The sequence below is a fragment of the Maniola jurtina genome, chromosome 15 (assembly GCF_905333055.1).
Source record: "Maniola jurtina chromosome 15, ilManJurt1.1, whole genome shotgun sequence".
Classification (NCBI taxonomy): Eukaryota; Metazoa; Arthropoda; class Insecta; order Lepidoptera; family Nymphalidae; genus Maniola; species Maniola jurtina.
Genome location: NC_060043.1, coordinates 1523609 through 1547936, shown reverse-complemented (window position 1 = coordinate 1547936; position 24328 = coordinate 1523609). Strand labels below are relative to the sequence as shown.

Here is a 24328-nt window from a genome sequence, read left to right as displayed (position 1 = left end):
AACAAAGTTTGGTTTGTTCAATGTCTTATGTTGTACTAGATGACGCCCAGGACTTCGTCCACAGTATTTATGGGTTTTAAATATCCCGTGGTTTTATTCCAAACATAAATCGTTTAATTGAATAGGTCCTTGAGAACTCCGTGGGAATTCTTCAATTTTCCGGGATAAAAAGTTGCCTGTGTCCGTCTCCGGAATGTAAGCTAAGTCTGTACCAAATTCCATCAAAGTCGGTTAAACTGTTGGGCCGTGAAAATCTAGCAGACAGACAGACAGACAGACATACTTTTGCATTTGTAATATTAGTATGGATTTAACTATAAGTAATTCCTTTAAATCTTATTGAAATAGCTTACGTTTTCAGAGTAAAGGTAAAAAAAACTCTGCTACGCTCTGCTTTACCTACATAATTAACGTAACTAGCGTATCATGAACGTGAAGAAATTAGAAAAGCTCAGCCGATCAGCTAATGAGACCCAATAAGGAAATACTTGCATCTATATGTGGCGATAAATTGTACAGCCGCGCTGAATCTATCGACATCAATAGTGTTGTGAAAAGAAAATGTAGAGTAGATTTTTCTTCATCACGTCCTGATGTTTACAGAAAATAAAGTTGGAAACTAAAACCCGACTATGATCGTCTTAATAAACGCTGAAATATAATAGTAAAATTGTTTTTCTGTCGCTTGTAATTATATATTTATATTAATGAACTCAGAATTTTCTCCTGTTTCATTTAATATTTCACTCGATACAATAGCAAATTAATTTTGAGGTAACATCCGTCAGGTCAATTTTATTCGTATACAATTAGTGTAAATTAAAAATTTCTAACACCCCCGACAAGTGAAGGTTACAGTAACTAAAAAGAGCTGATAATTTTCAAACGGCTGAACCGATTTTCTTGGATTATAGCTAAGATCGATCAAGCTACCTTTCAAACAAAAAAAAACTATTTTTTTTCTTTACTTATTTAAGGGCTTTTAAACATTTAAAAGTACATGTCAGCCCTATTATAATCTAATTAAATACAACAATACAACAAAATAAGTCTTTCAAAAAAAACTAATTTAAAATCGGTTCATTAGTTTAGGATCTACGATGCCACAGACAGATATACAGATATACAGATACACAGATACACACGTCAAACTTATAACACCCCTCTTTTTGGGTTGGGGGTTATAAATGTGGCCTATGTTACCCGGACCATAACAACAAATCGTTTGACACCTCATTCATTAAAATCAGCCCAGTAGTTAAGGCGCTACGGTGGAAGTTGGAACACACAGAATCTGATACAAAATGTGGACACAAACATACATACATACACGCACACATAGACTGCTAAATATACACCTAGGTACGTACTCTAAGATTTTAAAAGTAATAACAAAACAGAACTAAGAAGTAATGAAAGGAAAAGAGGTGAGTTGGAAAACGTGGTACCTAAACACTTGAACATTCAACTAACTATATTAAGGACTAGCTGATGCCCGCAGCTTCGCCCGCGTGGATTGGTCAGATCCCCTGCAGCATCAGGATTGAGGAGTTGGAATCCAAATTTTTTATGAAACAATGTCGCAAAGTTCCTCTATCGATTAAAAAAGAAATGACGCAAATCGGTTCAGAAATCACGGAGATTTCGGTGTACATAGGTAGAAAAACACAACTCCCTTTTTGAAAGTCGGTTAAAAAAGTAGCCTATGTTACTCCCTGGTCAATTCTCTACATGTCTGTGAAAATCCCGTCAAAATCGGTTCAGCCGTTCCGAAGATTAGCCTTTTCAAACAGACAGACAGACAGACAGACAGACAGACAGACAGACAGACAGACAGACAGACAGACAGACAGACAGACAGACAGACAGACAGACAGACAGACAAAAATTTTAAAAACGTGTGATTCAGTTATGGTATCGTTCAAATAACCATATGACCTTAATATGTGGTAGTTATTTCGAAATTACAGACAGACACTCCAATTTTATTTATTAGTATAGATACCCACACTCCCCCCCAGCAAAAAACTGGTTATCTGTAAAGTCGGTTTACTGACGATAGTTGAACGTGACAACAAAGGCCGATTGTGTTTCTTTGTCGCACGTTCCGCGCTCTCGCTTGCACTTCAAGCCTTACATGAAACGCCTCAGAGCGAGGTAACGCCGCATGAGTCATGTTTTTTCGTGCGTGCAGGCGGCTCTATCGAATTATAAGACGTTGTCACGTCAAAAAATGGTAGGTACAGGAGTCGTAAAAAATCAAGTTTGAAAATAAACAGAACTAACTCGTACCTGTCCCGATTTGCCGCCATCACTAGTCAATAATAATGTAATAACGGCATTATCTAAGGAGTTATGGAGGCTTGCACCCGTCACGGCCGCTTGTGCCGTCAACTTACGTAAATTCGTTGCTGCATTTACGTTAGCCTACGTTTTACGAACATGAAGACAATGTGTCATCAACCGATTGAATGACAGAAGACTTCGTTTCAAAATATTTTTAACCCCCGACCCAAAAAGAGGGGTGTTATAAGTTTGACGTGTGTATCTGTGTCTCTGTGTATCTGTGTATCTGTCTGTGGCATCGTAGCGCCTAAACGAATGAACCGATTTTAATTTAGTTTTTTTTGTTTGAAAGGTGGCTTGATCGAGAGTGTTCTTAGCTATAATTCAAGAAAATCGGTTCAGCCGTTTGAAAGTTATCAGTTCTTTTCTAGTTACTGTAATCTTCACTTGTCGGGGGTGTTATAAATTTTTAATTTACACTTGTTACCTTCTTTACAATCATTGAGAATCAGATTGTGAACTTTAGGCGCACGAGCTACGGAGTGCATTAGGCATACCTACTTAGGTGGTTTTAGGCACTCTCTTAAAATCTAACTGGTATTTCAGAATTTAATAGAAGCTACGTGCCAAACGGTGGTCAAAGATTATTATTTACTAGCTGATACCCGCGACTTCGTTCGCGTGGATGTAGGTTTTTAAAAATTCCCGTGGGAACTATTTGATTTTCCGGGATAAAAAGTAGCCTATGTGCTAATCCAGGGTATAATCTATCTCCATTCTAAATTTCAGCCCAATCCGTCCAGTAGTTTTTGCGTGAAGGAGTAACAAACATACACACACACACACACACACACACATACAAACTTTCTCCTTTATAATATTAGTGTGATTATTACATAGAACTCTGGCAAAGAGATTTATTTGAAAGTCTAGGTAAAGGGGGGTTAATAGCTTTTAACTGACTACCCTAAACTTTTAACGTACCAAATTTTTAATTGAACCGTTTCGAATGAGAAAATAAAATTTTTGGTCCGAATTGACGCGACGCGAAAAATTAAGCATTTGATAGTAAAATAGAATTGAATAGCAAACAGGGTTACAAGCACAGCAAGCGCGATTTTTTTCAAAGTACAGATTAATACCACATAACTGTAAGCTTGGCCCATATTAATTATCTATAAAACGTGTAGAAGTTACTGATTAAATAGTTGGCGCCACTCAAATCATAACAAATCATAACATCATATTAGAAGGCGTCATTGATTGGCTGAAGTTGTTCAACATCTGATCGATAAACGTACTGTATATAAAATTCTTATAGTTTTTAGTTGATGAATTGTAGCATAATAAAGGATAATATTTGTAATCAATATATAAGATGAAAACATCTTTATTACTTAGATGATTTGTTAAACGAGCTTGATGATTTGTATATTAGTCACTAAGTTTATTCATTGTACAATTTGGATTGGCCGATAACGATAAGATAAAAAGGGGAGTGGCTAATAAACGTGGAGAGGTTACCTGTAAGAGTGGTTTTAAAACGACGACATTCGAAAATATACTAACGTAAGAGGAACAACATTTATTTGACACAAATGTAAAAGTTAATAAATTTAAATATGAAATAAAAGTGTAATAATTTATCATAAAGATTGTGTTTGTGATTTCGTCAGACCTTACCCAAAAGGTCAGAAGAGGGACATCAAGAAAATATAATATTTTCTTGTCACGCTCACGACTCAGAGAAACAAGTGGAAATATACAGAGGAACGAGAAAGAAGTGGAGGTCTAGTAGACCACAGACATTTTGGAGCACAAGGCCAATATTTGGGCCTCAATATATCAAAGTACCTAGTCATGGCATCAAAGGATTTCTGGATAAACGGGTAGGATCTTTCCATGATTTTATTTTTATTGATACCTATTAATGGTAATTTTTTTTTTGTGTGGGTTTTCGTTTTGTTTGTTCTACATTTAGTTATCATTTTGTTAAAAAGCTTTGCTCCGAGTTGGAATGGAAATTATATAACGTTATGATACCTAGAATTACCCACATGATTATAATTCATCTTGTATATTGGTTATACAAATGCGATCGACCTTCAAATTGTGGTTTAAATAACATTGAGGTATTTAGAAGGCTTATTTTACAATGAAAAATGAAAAATGTTTATTTACAAAATACAGTCTTGTACAATTTTCCTGTGTCTGTGTGGTGGTACCCGCACTAGGTTATCCTGTATCGTGGGTACAATGGAATAGATAGTGAACATAGTGTTAAACAATATAAAAAGTGTGGTTTACTTAATGATGGGCGTTATTGTTACTTTTAAATAGTTTTCAGGATGTATCTACTATGTCCTGCCGGGGTTTTATTTCTCATTAAATGATTTCACAGGTGAATATCTCACGGAACGTGGTATTTCAATCTTCACACTTGTAATCGTGTGCCGAATTAGTTTGGTTAAGAGTTACGATAGGGATTTATTTTCACATAGTGGTTTTGTTTTACGGAAGGTAGGTTCTGGATTTAGGTTCAATCGTTTGCTGCACTCATTGTATAGATAGATGTTTTCCTTTTTCTATCACACAGCACTCATTGGGCATCTTGAATGTTGTTTTGTGAAATTATTATTTTTTGTAAACCGCTTTGGGATAAGGTAGAAAAAGTTACATGAAATAGCTTTTCGTTTTACGCCTGCCAGTGAAATAATCCGTCTCTACTTGTAATGGTTACTAAGTGATTGGGGATATAAAATGTTAATTGATAAAAATGAAGGTGATCCGTTGTAATAAAGTAATAGTGACCAGGGTTAATAAATTGAGCATTTTGAGAAATATAAATCCTAAAATGGGTGTAAAAGTAGGTTTATCTTATCTGGTTATTCTTTAACTAAATTTAAAATTATGGTAGGTAGGTAGTCAGATAGTTTTAAATACGGGGTGCATAAATAAGTGTTTTTTTTTACAAAAGTGAGGAGAAATGTTTTCATTTATCTATTTTTACCACTTGAAACGCGTAATGTTTGAGTTTCAAACATAACTTTGCTGATAACAGCTCACCATGAACAACCCATGGCCGGCCCACTACTGAGCAACAAGTGTCTCCTCACAGAATGAGAAGGGTTTAGGCCGTAGTCTACCACGCTAGATAACAGCTAATTTACTTTTAATACTGGCACAATAATTTGAGTACTACGAGTAGCAGGTAGGTATAGTATATGGGCAGCGGGGTTTTTTTTTTTTTTTTGTTTACCTGTATTCACGTAATTAACTGTGTACTGCCGCATTTAAATACAATATGATTTTGTTTTTATTGGATTAACATCGCTTGGCGGGTTAAATTCCTGGCAAATGTTCTATTAAAATTAGAGTAAGTTTTTTCTAATGGTAATATACCTACAGTACTGCCCTTAGGGCAGGGCGCGATAATAAGTACCTACTACCAAAATACTATTTTCTTTGTTGTACGAAAGAAATTTTAGGCAAATATCTTTGCACTACGCTCGCGTTTGTGGCATGACATTATCCCAGAAATATATTTAAAAAAATTTCACGCTCGACTCGCTTCGCGATAGTTCAGTTTCGATATGCATTTAGTTAACGAAACTCTCAGGAAACCACGTTTGTTGTGCTCTCGAAATTGATCAGTCTGTTTGATAAAATCGAAATGCGGTGCCTTATAAATTTCGCTTAGGAGCGCCGGTAGTATCTCATGATAATATGAATAGTGATCATAATTTTTTTTTTTTTTTTAGGGCTGATTAAGCATTGAAGGTTTTTCGGCTGGTCTGGCATTTCGCCTGATTTTATGTTTTTGCTTATTTAGCGCGTTCAGGAAAGCTTTGACAACGTTTTATAACATGAGTATATATATATTTTTTTGTTTTAGTTACCGAAACAGAAAAAAAAAAAGCATTAAAGATGTGGGACCGAGGGATAAATCTAGTGTGATTTTTGGTTGGATTATGAAGTTGTAGTTAGGGTATTTAAAATAGAAAGATTTCAATTGTAGGAAATGATGTAAAACATGTTGAGGATAAGTTGTGTAATAAAGTCGATAATTCACTTGTTGGATGTCACGCGATCTCATTGCGAGGAGGAATCTTTTTCTTGTCTCTGTTTTTATAAATACGGTGTTCTGACGGGTTTTTTATTTACGTCTCGGATTATTGAATACTTTCGGTGTTTGATTGGACGGTTAGAGGTTGCAAAAGCAATCGCCCTCTAATTAAAACATTTATTTAGGCATTAGTTCAATTTGGATTAAATCTCGCGAAAAGCCACGGTGGCTGTCTCTCGCGCGTCTTGGAAAGACATTCCTAATGCCTGTTTTTCTGAGGGAGGGATGCATTATCAAGTGAGATGAGCTGCAATGTTTGCGGCTGATTATTTTGGAAAATTTGCAATCGTGGCAAGTGGAGTAAAGTTTGACTAAACTATTTAATGAACTAAGTATATAATGGATTTGGTGAATGGTTATATTATATAACATTTTGATAAATGGATGAATTTGAAGAGTGTATGTATGTGGTTGATGCACATTTGTTTCATATTTTTACTTAAGTTATAAAGTATTACATTTGGTGAGTAGTTATTTATATTTGGTAGGGTAGGTTTGATAAACAGGTAGTTATCTTGATTAATAAGTGAGTTATCATTTTATAAATGCGTACTTTAATGTTTGATGAACTGGTATACTTGATAAATGTGCATATTTTCATACTTCAAAGACAAGTTGTACCTATTAGTTTCTTCAAGCTTTTAGTTGCTGATAATTATATTAACATTCTTTAGAGCGCATGTCCTATGGACGAAATCGTTTATACATACTTTCACTGTTTGAAATGTTACAATCATAAAGATATAGTTATGACTAGAGGGGGTCATAGCTTGTTGCCGCTCTTGTACATCCATGTGTCAACTAGGTATTGTTATCTCAGTATATTTCAGGGAACCTCCGTTCGGGTGAAAGCGATAGCTGTTGGATAAATGCTTGTTGGGTTATCAGAAGACCGTGTAGTCTTCGATGAGGTTACTTGTAAATATTATAGCGAAATAGTAAGTTTAAAAATAGAATGAGGCTAAACTAAAAAATGAGACAAAGATAAAAATAATAACTTAAAGCATTGAAACAGCATAAAGTGAAATAGTAACTTACAAACTATACATACATATTTACGAATTATGTAGATAGATATAGTATTACTGGATTACGTATATCAAATAAGAATACTGTCAGCTCATGTTTTGTTTTCGGCGTGGTAATTTTACGCTTAAAACTCATAAGAGATATCATGAGGTTCGCTTTCTGTAAAAGTTATTAGCTTTAACAGTTAATTGATTTACTACATTATTTATTTATTATACACTCAACAAGTAAAAGTATTTTGTTTTGACAAAATCCAAAGAAGTACCTATTGGATTAATAAGGCAAGGTACGAAGCATTGGCTGGATTTTACAACATTTAAAGTTTCCTGTTCATTTTTATCATTGAGTTAATTTGAGGCGGAAGGATCCTCTGGAAAATTTTTAAGATTAAGTTATTAGTAAGAAAGTATATTTTGATTAGGTTAGTTTAAAATGTACAGCCGGTAATTTAAAAAAAAATATATATATTTAATTTTACATAATAGGTGAAGCTGGTTGATGCACCAAAAATCGAATTATCATAGGAATTTAATTAAGCTAACATTTTTATTTATTATCAACTTCAAATATACAGTAGCAAACTGATTAGTTGGAATACATGCAGTGATTGGAATATTTAAGTTCCGATAGAAGAATCTATATCGTGGCTTGTTCCTTTATGGACAAGAATATTTTTTTGACTCGTGGGACCACTTACACAAAATATCAACGTTCGGTTTGGAGGTCTTCCATGGCTATTCCTACAGTTCCATGACGTATTGAAGAGGTTAACACTTTGTCGCTCATCACATCAACCAGCACGGCATTTGGGTATGATGGATGGATGTAGATAGGTACACATTTGATGGGGTTTAGTGGTTTGTATCAATAGGAACCAGGGGTTGAATGAGGAAGGCTGAGGACAGTACGTGTGGTGCTTACTAGGGAAGGTTTATGTTCAACAGTGACCTTATGATGATGACGATGTAGATGACGATGATGATGATGATGGACGTACGAGGATGAATCTTTTACGAAACGAATAAAGGAAAATCGAACAGATGCGGGTCATTACGGTTAACATATAAAATAATGTATAAGGTACCTACTTTCTTCTAATCTTTATGATCGATCAGCTTGTGATAGAGATCTTGATGTCGTAGAGAATAGAGATGTATCGAACGGAATATTTATTTCATTTTTTTTCCTGCTATTATGTTGATATCGCTTTTCTCTATGAAAAGGAATTAATGATAAACTAATAGGTATCGTTCGGCGGCGAGTCGCGACTGTGTCGTTCCCAGGGTCGAACTTGGTAGTTCTGCTTATGTTACTCGAAACGACAAAGTACGCCATATGGTGCATATTATGGCTAAAATAAAATATATAAGTATCATGTGAAATTATAAATCAAAGATTCTTTTTGCATGTAGATATTATATGGTTAAGAGGCACAAGTGACGCAACTACTGTACCCTGGCGTTTGTTTAACATTGTCCATTAGTACTTCAAAATGTGGATTTTGCTAGGAAAAAAAAAAAAAAACAATAGGTAATTGTAAGAAATATGGGAAGCGTAATCTGCATTAAAAGAAAAAGTTTGAATTGGAAGCAACCAGGCATAGGATTTTCATACATCCGTAATCACGTTCCTTTCAACTCTCTAACTATCACGGTTCACGATACGCCGTTCACGGTTCAGGCCGTGACGCACGTGCAGACGGACAGACGGACGGAGAGCAGAGGTTTAGAAAATAGGGTCTCGTAGGCACCCTTCGAGGGGTACGGAACTGGAGAAAACTAAATTATAATAATGATAATAGGTTTTCTAGGTTACCAAGTAAAATTACTTCTCTTAGGTCGGATTGTATTATGATGGATGCTTATGAAACAAAAATTAAATGAACGGTCTACTCAAAGTGTTTTATGTTTGCAGGATCCAAGGATGTTGGAAATGAACAAATGAGGAAAAGGAAGACCCAAAACTAGGTATGGGTCAGGGACACAAAGTCCCAAGGAAGGAAAGCCCCGAGGTTACGGGCTATGGACAAAAAGTCCTATAGGAGGAAGGAGGTGGACCCTAGGATAAGGGTCATTAAAAATTTGGATCTGGAGGGAAAGGACCCTAGGATAAGGGTCATTAAAATTTGGATCTGGAGGGAAATAAGGACAATCACATATGTATCCCGGTAGAAGAGAGACGCGCCAAGGCTCGGAATCCGCGATTTTCCAATAAGAAGGGAAGAAGAAAATATGTGCGTAAAACTATTGCGTTGAAAGTGTATGAAAATGTTTTGTGATTTAAATCGAGAACTGGCGGCGATTAACTTTAAGTTTAGAGAGTTTATTTTATCAAAAGGACAAGAAGTTCACTTACACATATTCATATTAAGAATCGCTCCCGATTCTAAAAATAAATATAGAAGAAAACATAATCTTTAAAGGTATGGTGACTATACAATAATATAAAAAGTCAAAACACGTTATATTCGTTAACAAACTATACCTACATCTAGCTAAGATATCTATGGTGTTTGACACTGTCTGATTAAACTTTAAACTTTGTAAAAGATTTTTCCTCCAGTATGAGTTTCGGCAAGTACATTATGTAGTAGAGCTAGGTAGTTTACATACCATAATTAGTCCTAGCTTTATGTAATTGTAGCATAATAGGTATGTTCGTTTTGTGTACCATATTTATGAGATTTAGCTTTAAAGTGATGCGTGTATGTACGGACTTTAATAGTATTTTCCTAACAAATAGACATATTTTGAATTTGTATAATTGACTTATATAATATAGTTCATCAGTTTTCTTATATAATTCTTTAGTGGGAAGGAGAGTCTAGTTGGAACAGAACTTTTAACAATTTATTTTGAGATACTTGAAACCCTTTAAAGTAGTTTTTAGTAATTAGTTTTACATGCTCATCCCCAAATCTCTATTGAGGGTTCCTGTAAAATATTGGCTTGTGAGTTATAATTGATACTTCGGACTTTATGCATATACCTACCTTCTTTGATTAAATTGAGGCCTCCTTTAGTTGCTACTGGTCTCGCAATTTTTGATATCTTTATGATTTTTGAAAAATTATTTATAAATTTAGAGTGTCTGCATCTTTTTATTTTAATATTAGCGGAAGAGAACAGAAAAATGAATTTTAGATTAAAGGCTAAATTTGAGTGCTACTGTAGACTGGCAGGTAAAGTTGCGAGGGTAAATAGTTTGGAATTGAATTGAGTTTATCTGCTATTTTCTAATTATATCGGATGGAAAGGGTTGCTGCGAGTGCTCTAAAATTAAGTTGCAATCATAATCAATACCAATGTATCAATAAAACTGTATATTCCTTCTAGTTAAGGTTAGCAAGAATATTAATTTAATTAATTACTATCTTAATTTTTTTTTGTTTTGTTGAACTAAGTCTTTGTCATTTTGGTTGTGAAGTTTACATGTTACTTAAGTTTTAATTTTTTTTTAAAAGCGATGAGACTCGCTTAAAACAGGATGGCCGAGCTGTAAGCTTGGCCCATATTAATTATCTATAAAACGTGTAGAAGTTACTGATTAAATAGTTGGCGCCACTCAAATCATAACAAATCATAACATCATATTAGAAGGCGTCATTGATTGGCTGAAGTTGTTCAACATCTGATCGATAAACGTACTGTATATAAAATTCTTATAGTTTTTAGTTGATGAATTGTAGCATAATAAAGGATAATATTTGTAATCAATATATAAGATGAAAACATCTTTATTACTTAGATGATTTGTTAAACGAGCTTGATGATTTGTATATTAGTCACTAAGTTTATTCATTGTACAATTTGGATTGGCCGATAACGATAAGATAAAAAGGGGAGTGGCTAATAAACGTGGAGAGGTTACCTGTAAGAGTGGTTTTAAAACGACGACATTCGAAAATATACTAACGTAAGAGGAACAACATTTATTTGACACAAATGTAAAAGTTAATAAATTTAAATATGAAATAAAAGTGTAATAATTTATCATAAAGATTGTGTTTGTGATTTCGTCAGACCTTACCCAAAATAACAGTAATATCAGGTAATAAAAAATTGTTGGTTGTAGTTGCCAACGAACAAACAATGGCAAAATTAAAACCAATATTCCCAAATAGCAACACCACAGTGTGCCACAGTTCCATAACAAGAAGTAGGCAGGTATGTCGGAAGTGCACAAAAGGCATATTTAGCGACGACTCCTTTGAAGCGCGTTCCACATCTGATTGTAATTGTAATAAGTCATACATATTCATGGCACGATATGGAGCGGTCAGTTCACCCGTCACCGACTAACTGTAGTTACGTTTTAGGATGATGAGCTTCTTTGTAATGAGTACAGAACCAACGGGACACTGAATGGGGCTTGAGAAATGGGATAATATTATATTGGTTAGTTCATTTACAGCAGTTTCTTCAAAAAACCATTCTGCAACAAGCGATAAGGCCGCCAAATTATACCCGCCTATGGATACTTTATTTTGCTTTATATTATGCTTAAATAGATTTTTCATTTCTAGTTTTTAGCTAACTCATTTCTTGTTTTTCTTCGGGTCGGTGTTTTTCTGTTTGTCGATCAACATGAACACGTATAATGCCCCAAAAACGAAAATATTTCATCCAGCTATATTGCCCAGTTTTAAAGGTCAAATTATCTCAATGCATCGAACCAGATTTTAATGTACAGATTAAAAAGTTTAATCAAGCTGCAGATTTTTCATGTAGTGGATTATTAATTTTAATGTTTTTTTTTTGTCCACAGGAACACATGACATGGCTATCGTTACTAGTGGCCCTTGTCACACTGATCTCACCCGGTAAGTTAACTTTTTTAACCCCCGACCCAAAAAGAGGGGTGTTATAAGTTTGACGTGTGTATCTGTGTGTCTGTGTATCTGTGTATCTGTGTATCAGTGTATCTGTGTATCTGTGTATCTGTGTATCTGTCTGTGGCATCGTAGCGCCTAAACGAATGAACCGATTTTAATTTAGTTTTTTTTGTTTGAAAGGTGGCTTGATCGAGAGTGTTCTTAGCTATAATCTAAAAAAATTGGTTCAGCCGTTTAAGAGTTATCAGCTCTTATCTAGTTTTCTTGTAGAAAAGAAGGTTAGATAACCGTTAGGTTCTTAATATTATGTCAATAGACAAATGTCAAGCTGTCAAGATGGACGTTGCCTAAATACATAATTATTTATTTGAAAATGATGTTTTGGAAAACTCAAATACTTTGGATCGTCGGGGGTGTTATAAATTTTTAATTTACACTTGTTATTTTTTTTTACACCAACAACGTTCCTATAACTTAAAATATACAAATTCACTGCAGTAAGGTTGCAGGTGCACTTAGGAAAGAAAATAACCTATCATGCACTAACTTAAAGTAATATTTTTTTTTTAATCAGAAATTACAACATTTTACTATTAATTAATATTTGATAATTTAACTTCAACAAAAAATTGGCTTGGTTTATTAATCCGTACTTCCTACCTACTTGCAAATGCAAAAGTTGTCTGTTTGTCTGCTAGGTTTTCCGGCCAATCAGTTTATCCTATCTTGACAGAGATAGCTTGCATCCCGGTAATGGGCATCAGTCAATCAGTCATTGACTTTTTCCTTTTATTCATTAGACTCGATGTTTCCCGCGACTTTGTACGCGTGAATTTATTTTTAAAACCCCTGTGGAAACTTCATGATTTTCCGAGACAAAAACTACCCGGGAAAGGACACTCGACACACTGTGTTGGATGTCCTTTCCCGGGATGCAAACTATCTCTGTGCCAAACATCAAAATCGTTTAAACGGACAGGCTGTGAAAAGCTTGCAGACAGACACACTCACATTCATTATATTAGTATCGAAATATGGATTTTAATTTGATTCTGCGCTATTGTTTCAAATTTTTGATGAAAAACGTAAAAACGGAGCGCGCAATGTCATGTTACACTAACGTTATACATATTTTTTCCCACTTGAAAGTCGCACTCTAACAAATTACCGCGTAAGTATAGAGGCAAGTCTATAATTTCATAACAAGCATACAAAAAAGATGTTACTGCAAACGTTCACTATCAATTGATTCCAAACGCATTGTCTCTACGGGAGAACTTAGCTCCATTGTTCCAAACATACACAAAGGAACAAATAATACGGCTGTTCGTGAATCACCATTTATGGAATCCGTTCACGAATGCAAGGAATCGAAGCTAAGGTAGGTATTTACCTACTCGTACCTACTTAAAAGTGCAGTGTCGTACATGTTATATTTGATTCTGTGCAGTGCAAGCTATGTTCAGAGGTTAACTGCTTTAATGTGTCAGGAACAGTTCAGTAACTTATACCTGTGCTTATACTCAGCATAGCGCTCTCAAAGCGCACTGGATGTCTGCATTAGTTAATAAGTATATTAATTATATTAACTAACATAGATTAAGTTTCTTGCTAACATACATTACATTATAATTTAGTTCGTAACATAGGTTAAGATGTTTACTAACATAATATTGTGGGCCTTTGTTGCTTGAATAAATAAAGATATTATTATTATTATAGCGGTCAAAAGTAAGCTCAAATGCTCAAAAACTTATGGAGTAGATAGAAATCTGAAGCGTTGTTAATCCAAGTCCTACTCACTATACTATATTGTCGTGATTCGTACCTATCTACTCAGCAGTTTACTCGGTAGGGTCTTGGACTATAGTAATTTAAAAAAAAGGTTCCAAAGAATTGAGAACCTCCTCCTTTTTTGAAGTCGTTTAAAAGTATGTAAATGTTTTGTATACCGGTAGTTTATAGGTCTTGAATTCATTAAATTAAAAAAAAATCGATTTTTCGTTTTTTTTTAACATAATTAATTATATTATTAAAATCACGCTTTGCGGTAGGCAATTAATAACGTTACAAGGCGAAAACGATTCTCTTGACCTCTGTAATTTTGCAAAGAATGCTCATGAAAAAAGCGTATACTTACAATTGAAGATTATGTATGATGAAGAGCGTGGTTTTAATTCGCTCAAGCGGGACATTACATAATATGAACTTACTGGAACGTAATGAAACAACGGCTGGATGCTAACTGACTGTTTATTAAGAAATGCACACGTACCTGCATTGTGCAACATTATTAGTTGCTCCGAACACTACACTTTTCCCCCCTTTTTAAACCCAATAGAACATAGTTATCACATAGTTATTAAACTAGACCTTCTTCTTACGATGATATGCTCGCAAAGCTCTAGCGGACGCACCTGGGGGCGGCGGTGTTGGAGAGTGCACATCTTCCGGCGCCTGCGTTGCACCCTCGCCCCCAGGCGACCCGACCGCGTCTTCGAATGTAACGTCGGCATCGCTATCCACCGCTACTCTTTCATCATCCTTCTCTCCCTTCTGCTCCGCTTCCTGCTCGAGGGTGCTAGTTCGCGCGAGAGAATAACGATTTTTTTTATTTACTTTAATTACCTGATCTCGATGCCTACGCCATTCTACCCCATTTCCCATATCCACTTTATAAGACACCGGTCCCGTCTGACTGACTACTACTCCTTCTGTCCATTTATTCCCTTTAGAGGAGTAATCTCGCGCCATTACTGTATCTCCTATACCCACTTGTCTCTGCATTCCCCCTTTCTGATTAATCTGGCGCTCTTGTGCCGAGCGCACGACCAAAGATACGTCGGGACGCAATGCGTCCAGTCGGCCCCGCAATCGCCGGCCTAGCATCAGTACTGCAGGGGACACACCGGTCGTGGCGTGTTCACAGTTTCTATATTGAAATAAAAATTTATTTAGGGCAGCTGACACATTTTCTTTGACAAATAAAGCGCGTTTGATTACTTTTTTAACGGTTTTCACCATATTTTCAGCCGCACCGTTACCCTGCGGTCGATACGGTGCCGTCGTTACACTCTTAATACCGTTATTAGCACAGAAATTCTTAAAATCTAAGGCGCTGAAAGGCGGGCCGTTGTCAGTTACGAGCTGGGCGGGCTGACCAAATCTAGCAAATAATGTCTGAAAGGCCAAAATCGTCGACTCCGCATCCGTACGTGTCATACTGATCACTTCTACCCACTTTGAATGAGCATCTAAGACGATCAAATATTTCTTACCTGCACATTCCGCAAAATCGGCGTGCACGCGTTGCCACGGGCAAAGTGGGTACTCCCAGGGATGAAGTGTGGCGCGGGGTGGGGAGTCGCGGACTATCCGACACGCTTCACATTCTCGACACAAGTCCTCGATATCGCGATCTAAACTAGGCCAATAGACATAGCTACGAGACACATTTTTCATTTTATTAATGCCCAGATGGCCTTCATGTATTTCCTTTAACACGCCTTTACGCAATGATGGCGGAACTATAATTCGATATTTATAAATTAAACAACCCAGTTCTAAAACTATCTCATTTCGCCTCGCAAAATAAGCTTTTTCCTCCTCGCCGCCCGCTACTGACGACGGCCAACCAAACATCACAAAGCCGACTATTTTACTTAATAAGGGGTCTTTCTTTGTCTCCTTACTAACGTCTTTAAAACTAATCGGCAAGTTCTCTTCGATAAGTTGAACATAGCTTACGCACTCCGAAGGGGTCGCCCGTCGGCACGGCAATGGCAGGCGGGACAAAGCATCGGCCGGGCCGTTGTCCGAGGAACGCACGAACTCCACCGTGAAGTCATACGCCGACAAGCGCGCAGCCCACCGCTGCAAACGGCTGGCGGCCGTCTGGGGGATTCCACATTTCTTTCCGAAAATGAAGCTTAAGGGCTGGTGGTCTGTGCGCAATATAAACTGTCTACCGAATATATACTGGTGATGTTTTGTAATGCCAAAGAAAATAGCTAGTGCCTCTTTATCAAGTTGGCTATAATTTTTTTCGGTATCATTTAATGTTCGCGAAACACAGCTAACAGGGCGTTCACTGCCGTCCGGATAACGGTGCGCGAGCACAGCGCCCAAGGGTGATTCTCAGATTTGGCGCAAATCACATATCAGGTCAAATAAAAAAATAATGAATGAAGTTACAGATGAGAATTGCATTACAAAAGAACTCTTGTATATTCAGCTACGGGTGCCCCAAAATTCAAAATTGTAACTACAAAGGTTACTTCAGAAATAATATTTTTGATATTAAAAACTCACCTCCTTCTACGGGTAAAACAGGAGTCTCAGGAAAAATCGCTATGATTTTCAAAGAAGACGGTTTTAAACGAGCTCGAGTTTTTCACATATTATTATATACATCCTGAGAAGCAATTAAAATGCATTTTTACACGTACGAATCATTTAATTACGTCATAAAAAAATAACAAATGTTTGGCACAGAAAAAAAGTCATTACCTGCAACTGAGATGGCATCTCCAAAATATCCTTCTAGTATACATATTGCCATCCGTTCTCCCCTGCCCCGTACTAAGTCCTAATCAGTCTATCTAGGCATGTTGCGGAAAGTGGCCGTGCACTTGTAGAAAAAAAAATATTTACGCTTTTGGTGCCAAAACTGGTGTTTGGCACGACTTTTCACTCTTTGCCTTCAACATCATTTTAGGACAAATAATTAGTTTTTCTTAATAATTTTATTTTCTTTCATGTACTAATAACAACATAAGTATCTAGTTTGATGTTCATATATATTGCATTTTAAAATACGACGTTATAAAATTAAAACTGCCAAAACCTCATTTACGCTCTATCATTACCGTAATTTTCCTTCCGTTTTTAAATTGAAGGTAATGATGTTGAATTGAAGGAGGTGATCAATTTTTCAGGAAATAATGTTGTTCCAAAATTGTGTAACTAATCAGTTGAATTAGTAGCCCATATTGTTACAAGCAATTTAGAAATAACTATTCAAAATCCTTGCAACTCGAGGTATTTCAATATTAAAAATAACCATCATATATCGATTTTAGAAACTACCATAGTGAAAAGAAATAGTCAAAAAACGCGCGAAAAAAAATTAGCGCAGACTAAAAACACAAAGAACAAACAAAAACGAAGAACTAAAGAAAGATCTAGAAAAATATGCGAAACGTAAAGAAGAATGATGGAGTCCTTTCATTCCTTCTTGGATATTAGGGCTGCAGCAGTTGTTTTCTAGGTCTCCCTACGTTTGGTTGCTGTTTTGACATGGTTCCACGAGAATTCCACTCTTTTAAGGTCTGCTTCAATTTGTTGTTGTTTGTTGTTCGACCAGGTCTCATTTGACCGCCAGGCTGCCAGGTAGGCAGGTTTCAATAAATGCCACTTGAGCAACGTTTTCTTCCTCTCTTCGCAAAATATCCAATCACAATCGCCTCAAAGCTATTTCCTTATTTACTGGGAGTTGCTGGCATTTGTACCACAAGTTCTCATTTCTGATCGTGTTAGACCAGAAAATGCGGGGAATAACACTGAAACTCTTATTGTGGAAAACCTGAATTCTGTGGATTAGCGATATAGTTGTTTCCACGTTTCACACCTGTATAAGAAGACTGAATTTACAAGCGATTCAAACAGAGAGAGCTTTAGCTTTTATAATCCAGTTATTGACATCAGCCTTGGCACCGCCGCTAGGAGAAATGATGCTACCGAGGTTATAGAACTCCTCCACCTGCTTAATTGGTTTGTCTTCTAAATAAAATGGTTCTGAAGCAGTAGAACTTATCCTCATCTTCACTGTTTTCTTTGTGGTAATCGGCAGACTAGTTAAGGAACTTTGTCTTGTAGGTATTTTGATTTGGACTTAATGTATTCGAGTCAATCTGATATGAGAACAAGGTCATCCGCATAGTCAAGGTCTTCAAGTTGCCTACTGCTCCATGATATCCCTTTCGGACTATTGGTGACACGACGCATAACTTCGTCGATAAGCAAGATAAATAACAGTGGTGAGGAAGACATCCTTACTTAACTCTACGGATTATTTTGAGACTAAAGAAGAATAGAAAATCAAAACTCTTTGTTGACTGCAAGACAACAAAGAGTACAGAGAAAAAAAATACTTGAAAATTAAAAAAAACATATAGAAAAAATAAAAAGAAGTAAGCCGATTGAGAAAATACTGTTTAAGATAAAAGGGATTTAGAAGAAAATCATCCACAGAAAAATAATGTGCTCCTTGTGAACATACTACTCCTATAGTTAGTTATAAAAGATGTTATTTATTCGTCAAAACCTCTACAATTGACGTCAAGGGCTAGCTTTGTGTAATATACATTGTCGATGGTGTATGTCAATAATTATTAGGCTTTTGTTTCGACGGTTTGACGTGTTTTCGAATAAAATGGCGTATCGAAATGACCACGGTTATTAACTTCTTGTAGTATATTTCAGTGGCGACGAGGATGGGATTATATAAAAAACCTTTACAAGAAACTCTATCAGTTAAACAAATAAAACGGAAGAATTTTCCAGGAAAGCCAGGAATTCACCAAAAGTAAAAATACTTTCTGATGTACGTTTCCATTGGACTAATACTCCTTTCTTTATTAATGGCAGATTACCTCTTAAAGATAGTACGCGTACGACTGATACTGGTCATGTCTGAGAACATGCCCCAGATAACCGACCTTTCTGCATTTGATCGCCAAAATTAGGTCTCTATCTTTACCGATGCATCTTTGTCATTTTTATTTTTTGAACCCAACTTACTGGCAGTAATTTTCAGTGGCAGTTGCTTATTGCGCAGTACTTTTTTCATTTTCATGAATAATTCACGGGCAATTTCAATTCAGGTCTTTATTTCAGAATCTGGATCCCATTCTTCATTTACCCATGTACCAAGATATTTGTGCATTGAAACTCTTTCGAGTGTTGTACATGTGAGAGTTCTTATTGAGGTTTGTTGCGGTTTTCTTGATACTGTACATAAACTTAGTCTTTGAGAGATTCATGCTTAGACCCGACTTTCTGCTACATTTATAAACGCTATCTATTATTTTCTAAAGATCTTGGGAACTAGAAGCCAAAAAAACAGTATCATCAGCGTATCTAATATTATTTATATTTATTTGTTTACCTTGACATCCCATTCCTTATTTTCCAATGCTTCTGAGATGATAGCGTCTCAGTATAAGTTGAACAGAAGCGGAGATAAGATGTGTCCTTGTCATACCCTATGGCCTACCGCTACTTCATCTGTTTCCTCAACTTCAACTATTACTGTCCCAGTCTGCCACCAGTAAGGGTTCTTAATGATCTTTATTTCCTTGCCAACGAGTTCAACATACTGCAAACGACGAATAAGTACCACTTGATGTACACGGTCAAAGGCTTTCTCATAATCAAGGAAGGAAATTCATACATCAGTTTGCATGTCTCTATATTTTTGGACTAGTACGTTTATAGCAAATAATGCTTCTCAGGTTCCAACACCAAATCTAAATCCAAACTGACTCTCATTGAAGTAGTTGTCACATTTATTTCTAATCGCTTAAGAGCTGATAAGTAGAAACAACTTTGGAACATGACTCATGAGGCTGATAGTGCGGTATTCATTGCATGTCTTAACATTCCCAAGATGTTGCAATGATTCCTTGACATGTGTCTGCGAACATATCATTTTCTATAAATCGTTTTACAAATTCTTTTTGACTTCAGGGTCCAAAATTGGTTTAACTTTATCATCAACTAAAATGTTTATATACGACACCCTTCGCAGGTCTACCATTTCTATGCAAATTAAATAATCATGTTTTCGCTCATACTGTTCTATCACCAAACATTTGTTTTCGTGATAATATGCTCTCGCAGCATGATTATTTTATACATTTCAAGTAAAATTTATAGGTGATGATATGTCTGGAATAATATTTTTGTTAAAGTTTGCAATATTTCCGTTATTAATTCTGTTTACTTGATTAATAAGATGAAGAAACACGTTATTTTTTGAAAATGAAATATTGCTTCATTACCATCAGATAAACATCAACGCCTTCTCCACCAAAATCATTACCAGCACACTAGAAATCATTACCTTCAGTAACTGAAAATTTCAAATGCATATATCTCTGAAATTCATGGGTGCAATTTGATATAACTTGGTCATTCTTTTTAATTTCACCTATATTTTAGTTTAGTTCAGCAATTTTCACAATTTAAAAAATTCTCTTATTTTCTCCGATTTGCGCCAAATCAGAGAAGTACCCCCAAGCCATACGCGCTGCTGTCCACGGACAGTACCAACGGCCGACCCTCTTCATAGTGAGCTAACACCTTATCACCCAACAGTGCGCTCTTGGCCCCCGAAAACGCGGCCTCGCAACGTGCATTCCATTTCCAAGTTACATCCTTTTTCAGTAACGCGTGTAACGGAAATAATAATGTACTGAGGTTCGGTATAAATTTCCCATAGTAGTTCAATAATCCAAGAAAACTTTTTAATTGTGTCACGTTTTCGGGGCGTGGTGCGTCGTGTATCGCTTCTATTTTATTCGGATCAGGGTGCAACCCTGATTTATCGATAATGAAGCCTAAATACTTCACACTAGGTTTCAGAAAACTACATTTACTTAACTTAACAGTAAAACCCATCGACCGCAACCGTTCAAGTACCGCTCGTAAATTGGCTAGGTGTGTTTGTCTGTTTGAGCCCGTCACACAAATGTCGTCTAAAAATACTACCGTTCCAGGAATCCCTCGTAATGTTTCCTCCATTAATTTTTGGAATTTTTCAGGAATGCATGATAACCCGAATGGCGTGCGGCGGTATACGAAAGTACCTATATGCGTGGTAATAGCGGTATAGGCTTGCGAGTCCTCGGATAACATAACCTGTTGATATGAATGCTTTAAGTCTATTTTCGAAAACTCTTCCCCCCCACTCAATGAAGCAAATAGTTCCTCAATTCGAGGCAAAGGATAAAAATCACGTTTTAATTTCGGGTTAATTGTGACTTTATAGTCTCCGCATATTCGTATTTCACCGCACGCTTTTACAACCGGTACGATCGGCGTGCCGTACTCCGAGTGGTCCACGCGGTACATGTACCCCTCGCGCTCGAGTCGCTCGAGCTCGGCCTGCACCCGGCCGCGCAGCGCGAGCGGCACCGGTCGGGCTTTCACATACACGGGTTCCTGGTCCGTGAGCTGTAATTGAATGGTCTTCTTACAAGTGCCTAACGTATCCGTAAATACTTCTGGAAATTCGGCGGTTAACCGGTCCACAAATCGATCGTCGGCTATCTCTTTTAATGTGATTTGTCTAACGTCTAAAGCTCGAAGCCAATCTCGGCCCAGCAAAGGTCGAGAACCGTTTTGTATTACATATAATGTCAAGTTAGGTACACGCACTTCCCCAACCGTGACATCTACATGCACATACCCCAACGACTCGATCTGTGTACCCGAATAACAACGTAATATTAAATTATCGGAGATTAGTTTTTTATGAGAAAAAAGTTTATAAAAAAGTTGATCACTAATCGCCGAAATACGACTACCCGTATCAATTTCCCATTCCAAAAGATGCTCGTCTATTTGCACTTTAAGAAAATATGGTCCGTTACCTTTGGCTGCCAGTTCGAGGTTAAAGAAGTCGTCTTCCTCCGAGACACTTCCATCCAGCACATAATTATTACGCACATTAGACTCGTAATTACGCACTTCATCACACATTATTTTTAGGTGCCCGCGGCGGAGGCACTTATCACAATTAAATTGCACATATTTGCACTTGTTTGCCCGATGCGGCTTTCCGCACCGCCAGCACCGCACAGCCGCACCCGACTCCGCCGGTCCCGACGCGCCGCGGCCGCCGCGCTCGCCGCGCCCGCCAGCAGCGCTCGACTCCGCCGGTCCCGACGCGCCGCGCCCGCCGCGCTCGCCGCGCCCGCCAGCCGCGCTCGACGGCGCGCGCGCCGTGCCGCGCCGCCCGCTCGCATGATGCAGGCCCTCGCCTGCCTCGCCGCCTGCACTCGAGGTCGATGTCGGAGTCATCGTAGACCCGCTCACCTCCGCATGCTTTTCTGCAGCCTCCAACGCAAGAGCTAGCTCCACAGCCTCCTTGTATTTGATGTCTTTTTCGGCGAATATTCTAGACCGCATCAGTTCGTTTGCCAACCCTGATACGAACTGATCTCTTAAATTTTCCTCTAACATCGTTCCAAAATTGCAAGTTGTTGCCAGATGTTTTAAGTTGTGTAGGTATTCCGTGAGGGACTCGCCTGGACGTTGACGACGTAAGCGAAAAACATGGCGCTCGGCTATTTCGGAACGTTTTGGCTCTAAGTGTTCCGAAACCAATTTCACTAATTCGTCGAAACTTTTCGATTCAGGATGCGCCGGCGAACATAAATCGCACATCAAAATGTACGTCGCTTCACCCACGATAGTAATTAACAACGGCACTTGTAATTCATCTTTCACTTCGTTTAAAAGAATATACTGCTTAACTCGCCTTATATACGCGGGCCACTGCTTGGAATTTAAGTCAAATGGTTCTAATTTACCTATAGGCATTGTATTTTTACAATATTCACTTTAAAACGCGTGGTAAATTATATAAAATACACAAACTCGTCGCCAGTGGAACGTAATGAAACAACGGCTGGATGCTAACTGACTGTTTATTAAGAAATGCACACGTACCTGCATTGTGCAACATTATTAGTTGCTCCGAACACTACACTTACGACTTATTAATGAAAATTAAAGTTTTGAAAAGAGTGACCGCCAGGTTTCTGGTTGGGTTCTCAATAGGAAAAGCATCAGGTACAAACCAGGCAGTGTTAGGATTTGGCAAGAGACTCAAAAGCAACTAACTGTAAAAGCTTATTTCAATAAAAATCTTTCTATTTATATTTCGAGGTCGTACCAGGAACATAATATAACTTGTACGCGCTACTGAATGCTCTGTGCCACAAGTTATCTGCGTACAATCGGAGGCCAACGATCCAGTGGGCTCACAATGCGCCATTGTAAGATTCACTTGTACAAAACATAGAAATAAAGAACCTTCAGGTTTTTGTTCAAATCGCTCATGTAAATAAAAGTTTTTTTTTTCATGTGCTTTATTCACTGTCAAATATTCTTATCAATTTTCTTTTAAATATTATTGAAAATCTAAATATAAACAAGTGTAAATTAAAAATTTTCAACACCCCCGACAAATCATTTTCAAATAAATAATTATGTATACCTATCTAGGCAACGTCCATCTTGACAGCTTGACATTTGTCAATTGACACTTGAATATTATGAACCTAAGGGTTATCTAACCTTCTTTTCTACAAGAAAACTAGAAAATAGCTGATAACTTTTAAACGGCTGAACCAATTTTTTCGGATTATAGCTAAGAACACTCTCGATCAAGCCACCTTTCAAACAAAAAAAAGTAAATTAAAATCGGTTCATTCGTTTAGGCGCTACGATGCCACAGACAGATACACAGATACACAGATACACAGACACACAGATACACACGTCAAACTTATAACACCCCTCTTTTTGGGTCGGGGGTTAAAAAAAACTGACTGACTGACTGACTGATTGACTTACTTACTGACTGATTTATCAACGCACGCAACGGATCGGGTTGAAATTTGTCATGCAGACCGTTATTATGACGTAGACATCCGTTAAGAAAGGATTTTGAAAATTCAACCCCTAAGGGGGTAAAATAGGGGTTTTAAATTTGTGCATTCCACGTGGACGACGTCTAAGCGAGCCTAATCTAATTCTTACTTAATAATTACTTATCTTATCAACCAAGAACATCTAACTAATTAAAATTTTATAGATGCCTACTTAGATTTTTTTCAACTGACAGCAATTTTCTAACAGCGCAAAAAAAAGAGTAAATAGGTAGTTTAATAAGGTATAATTCTTATATCTAGAATTGAAGTTTCAATAGAAATCAAAGAAATAGTGTGATCTTCTATTTGGCCTTACATAACTCTGGCATG

The 24328-nt window shown here is 36.9% G+C and overlaps 1 protein-coding gene and 1 long non-coding RNA gene across 3 annotated transcripts in view; both read left to right on the top strand.

Annotated features, from left to right (window-relative positions):
- Positions 1–24328, top strand: part of LOC123872314 (mucin-5AC) — an 85527-nt gene that overhangs the window by 36688 nt on the left and 24511 nt on the right. The window contains exons 1-2 of one of the 2 annotated variants that reach the window (XM_045916526.1): positions 11759–11838; positions 12209–12263. In XM_045916526.1, the coding sequence (XP_045772482.1) occupies positions 11806–11838; positions 12209–12263 (88 nt within the window). In that variant the 5' untranslated portion in view covers positions 11759–11805. Of the gene's footprint in view, positions 1–11758; positions 11839–12208; positions 12264–24328 lie in introns of those variants that run through there. The other variant, XM_045916525.1, reaches the window with a different exon arrangement.
- Positions 18833–19382, top strand: LOC123872316. The gene is made up of 2 exons (XR_006797456.1): positions 18833–18879; positions 19173–19382. It is a non-coding gene; the product is annotated as an uncharacterized LOC123872316 (long non-coding RNA).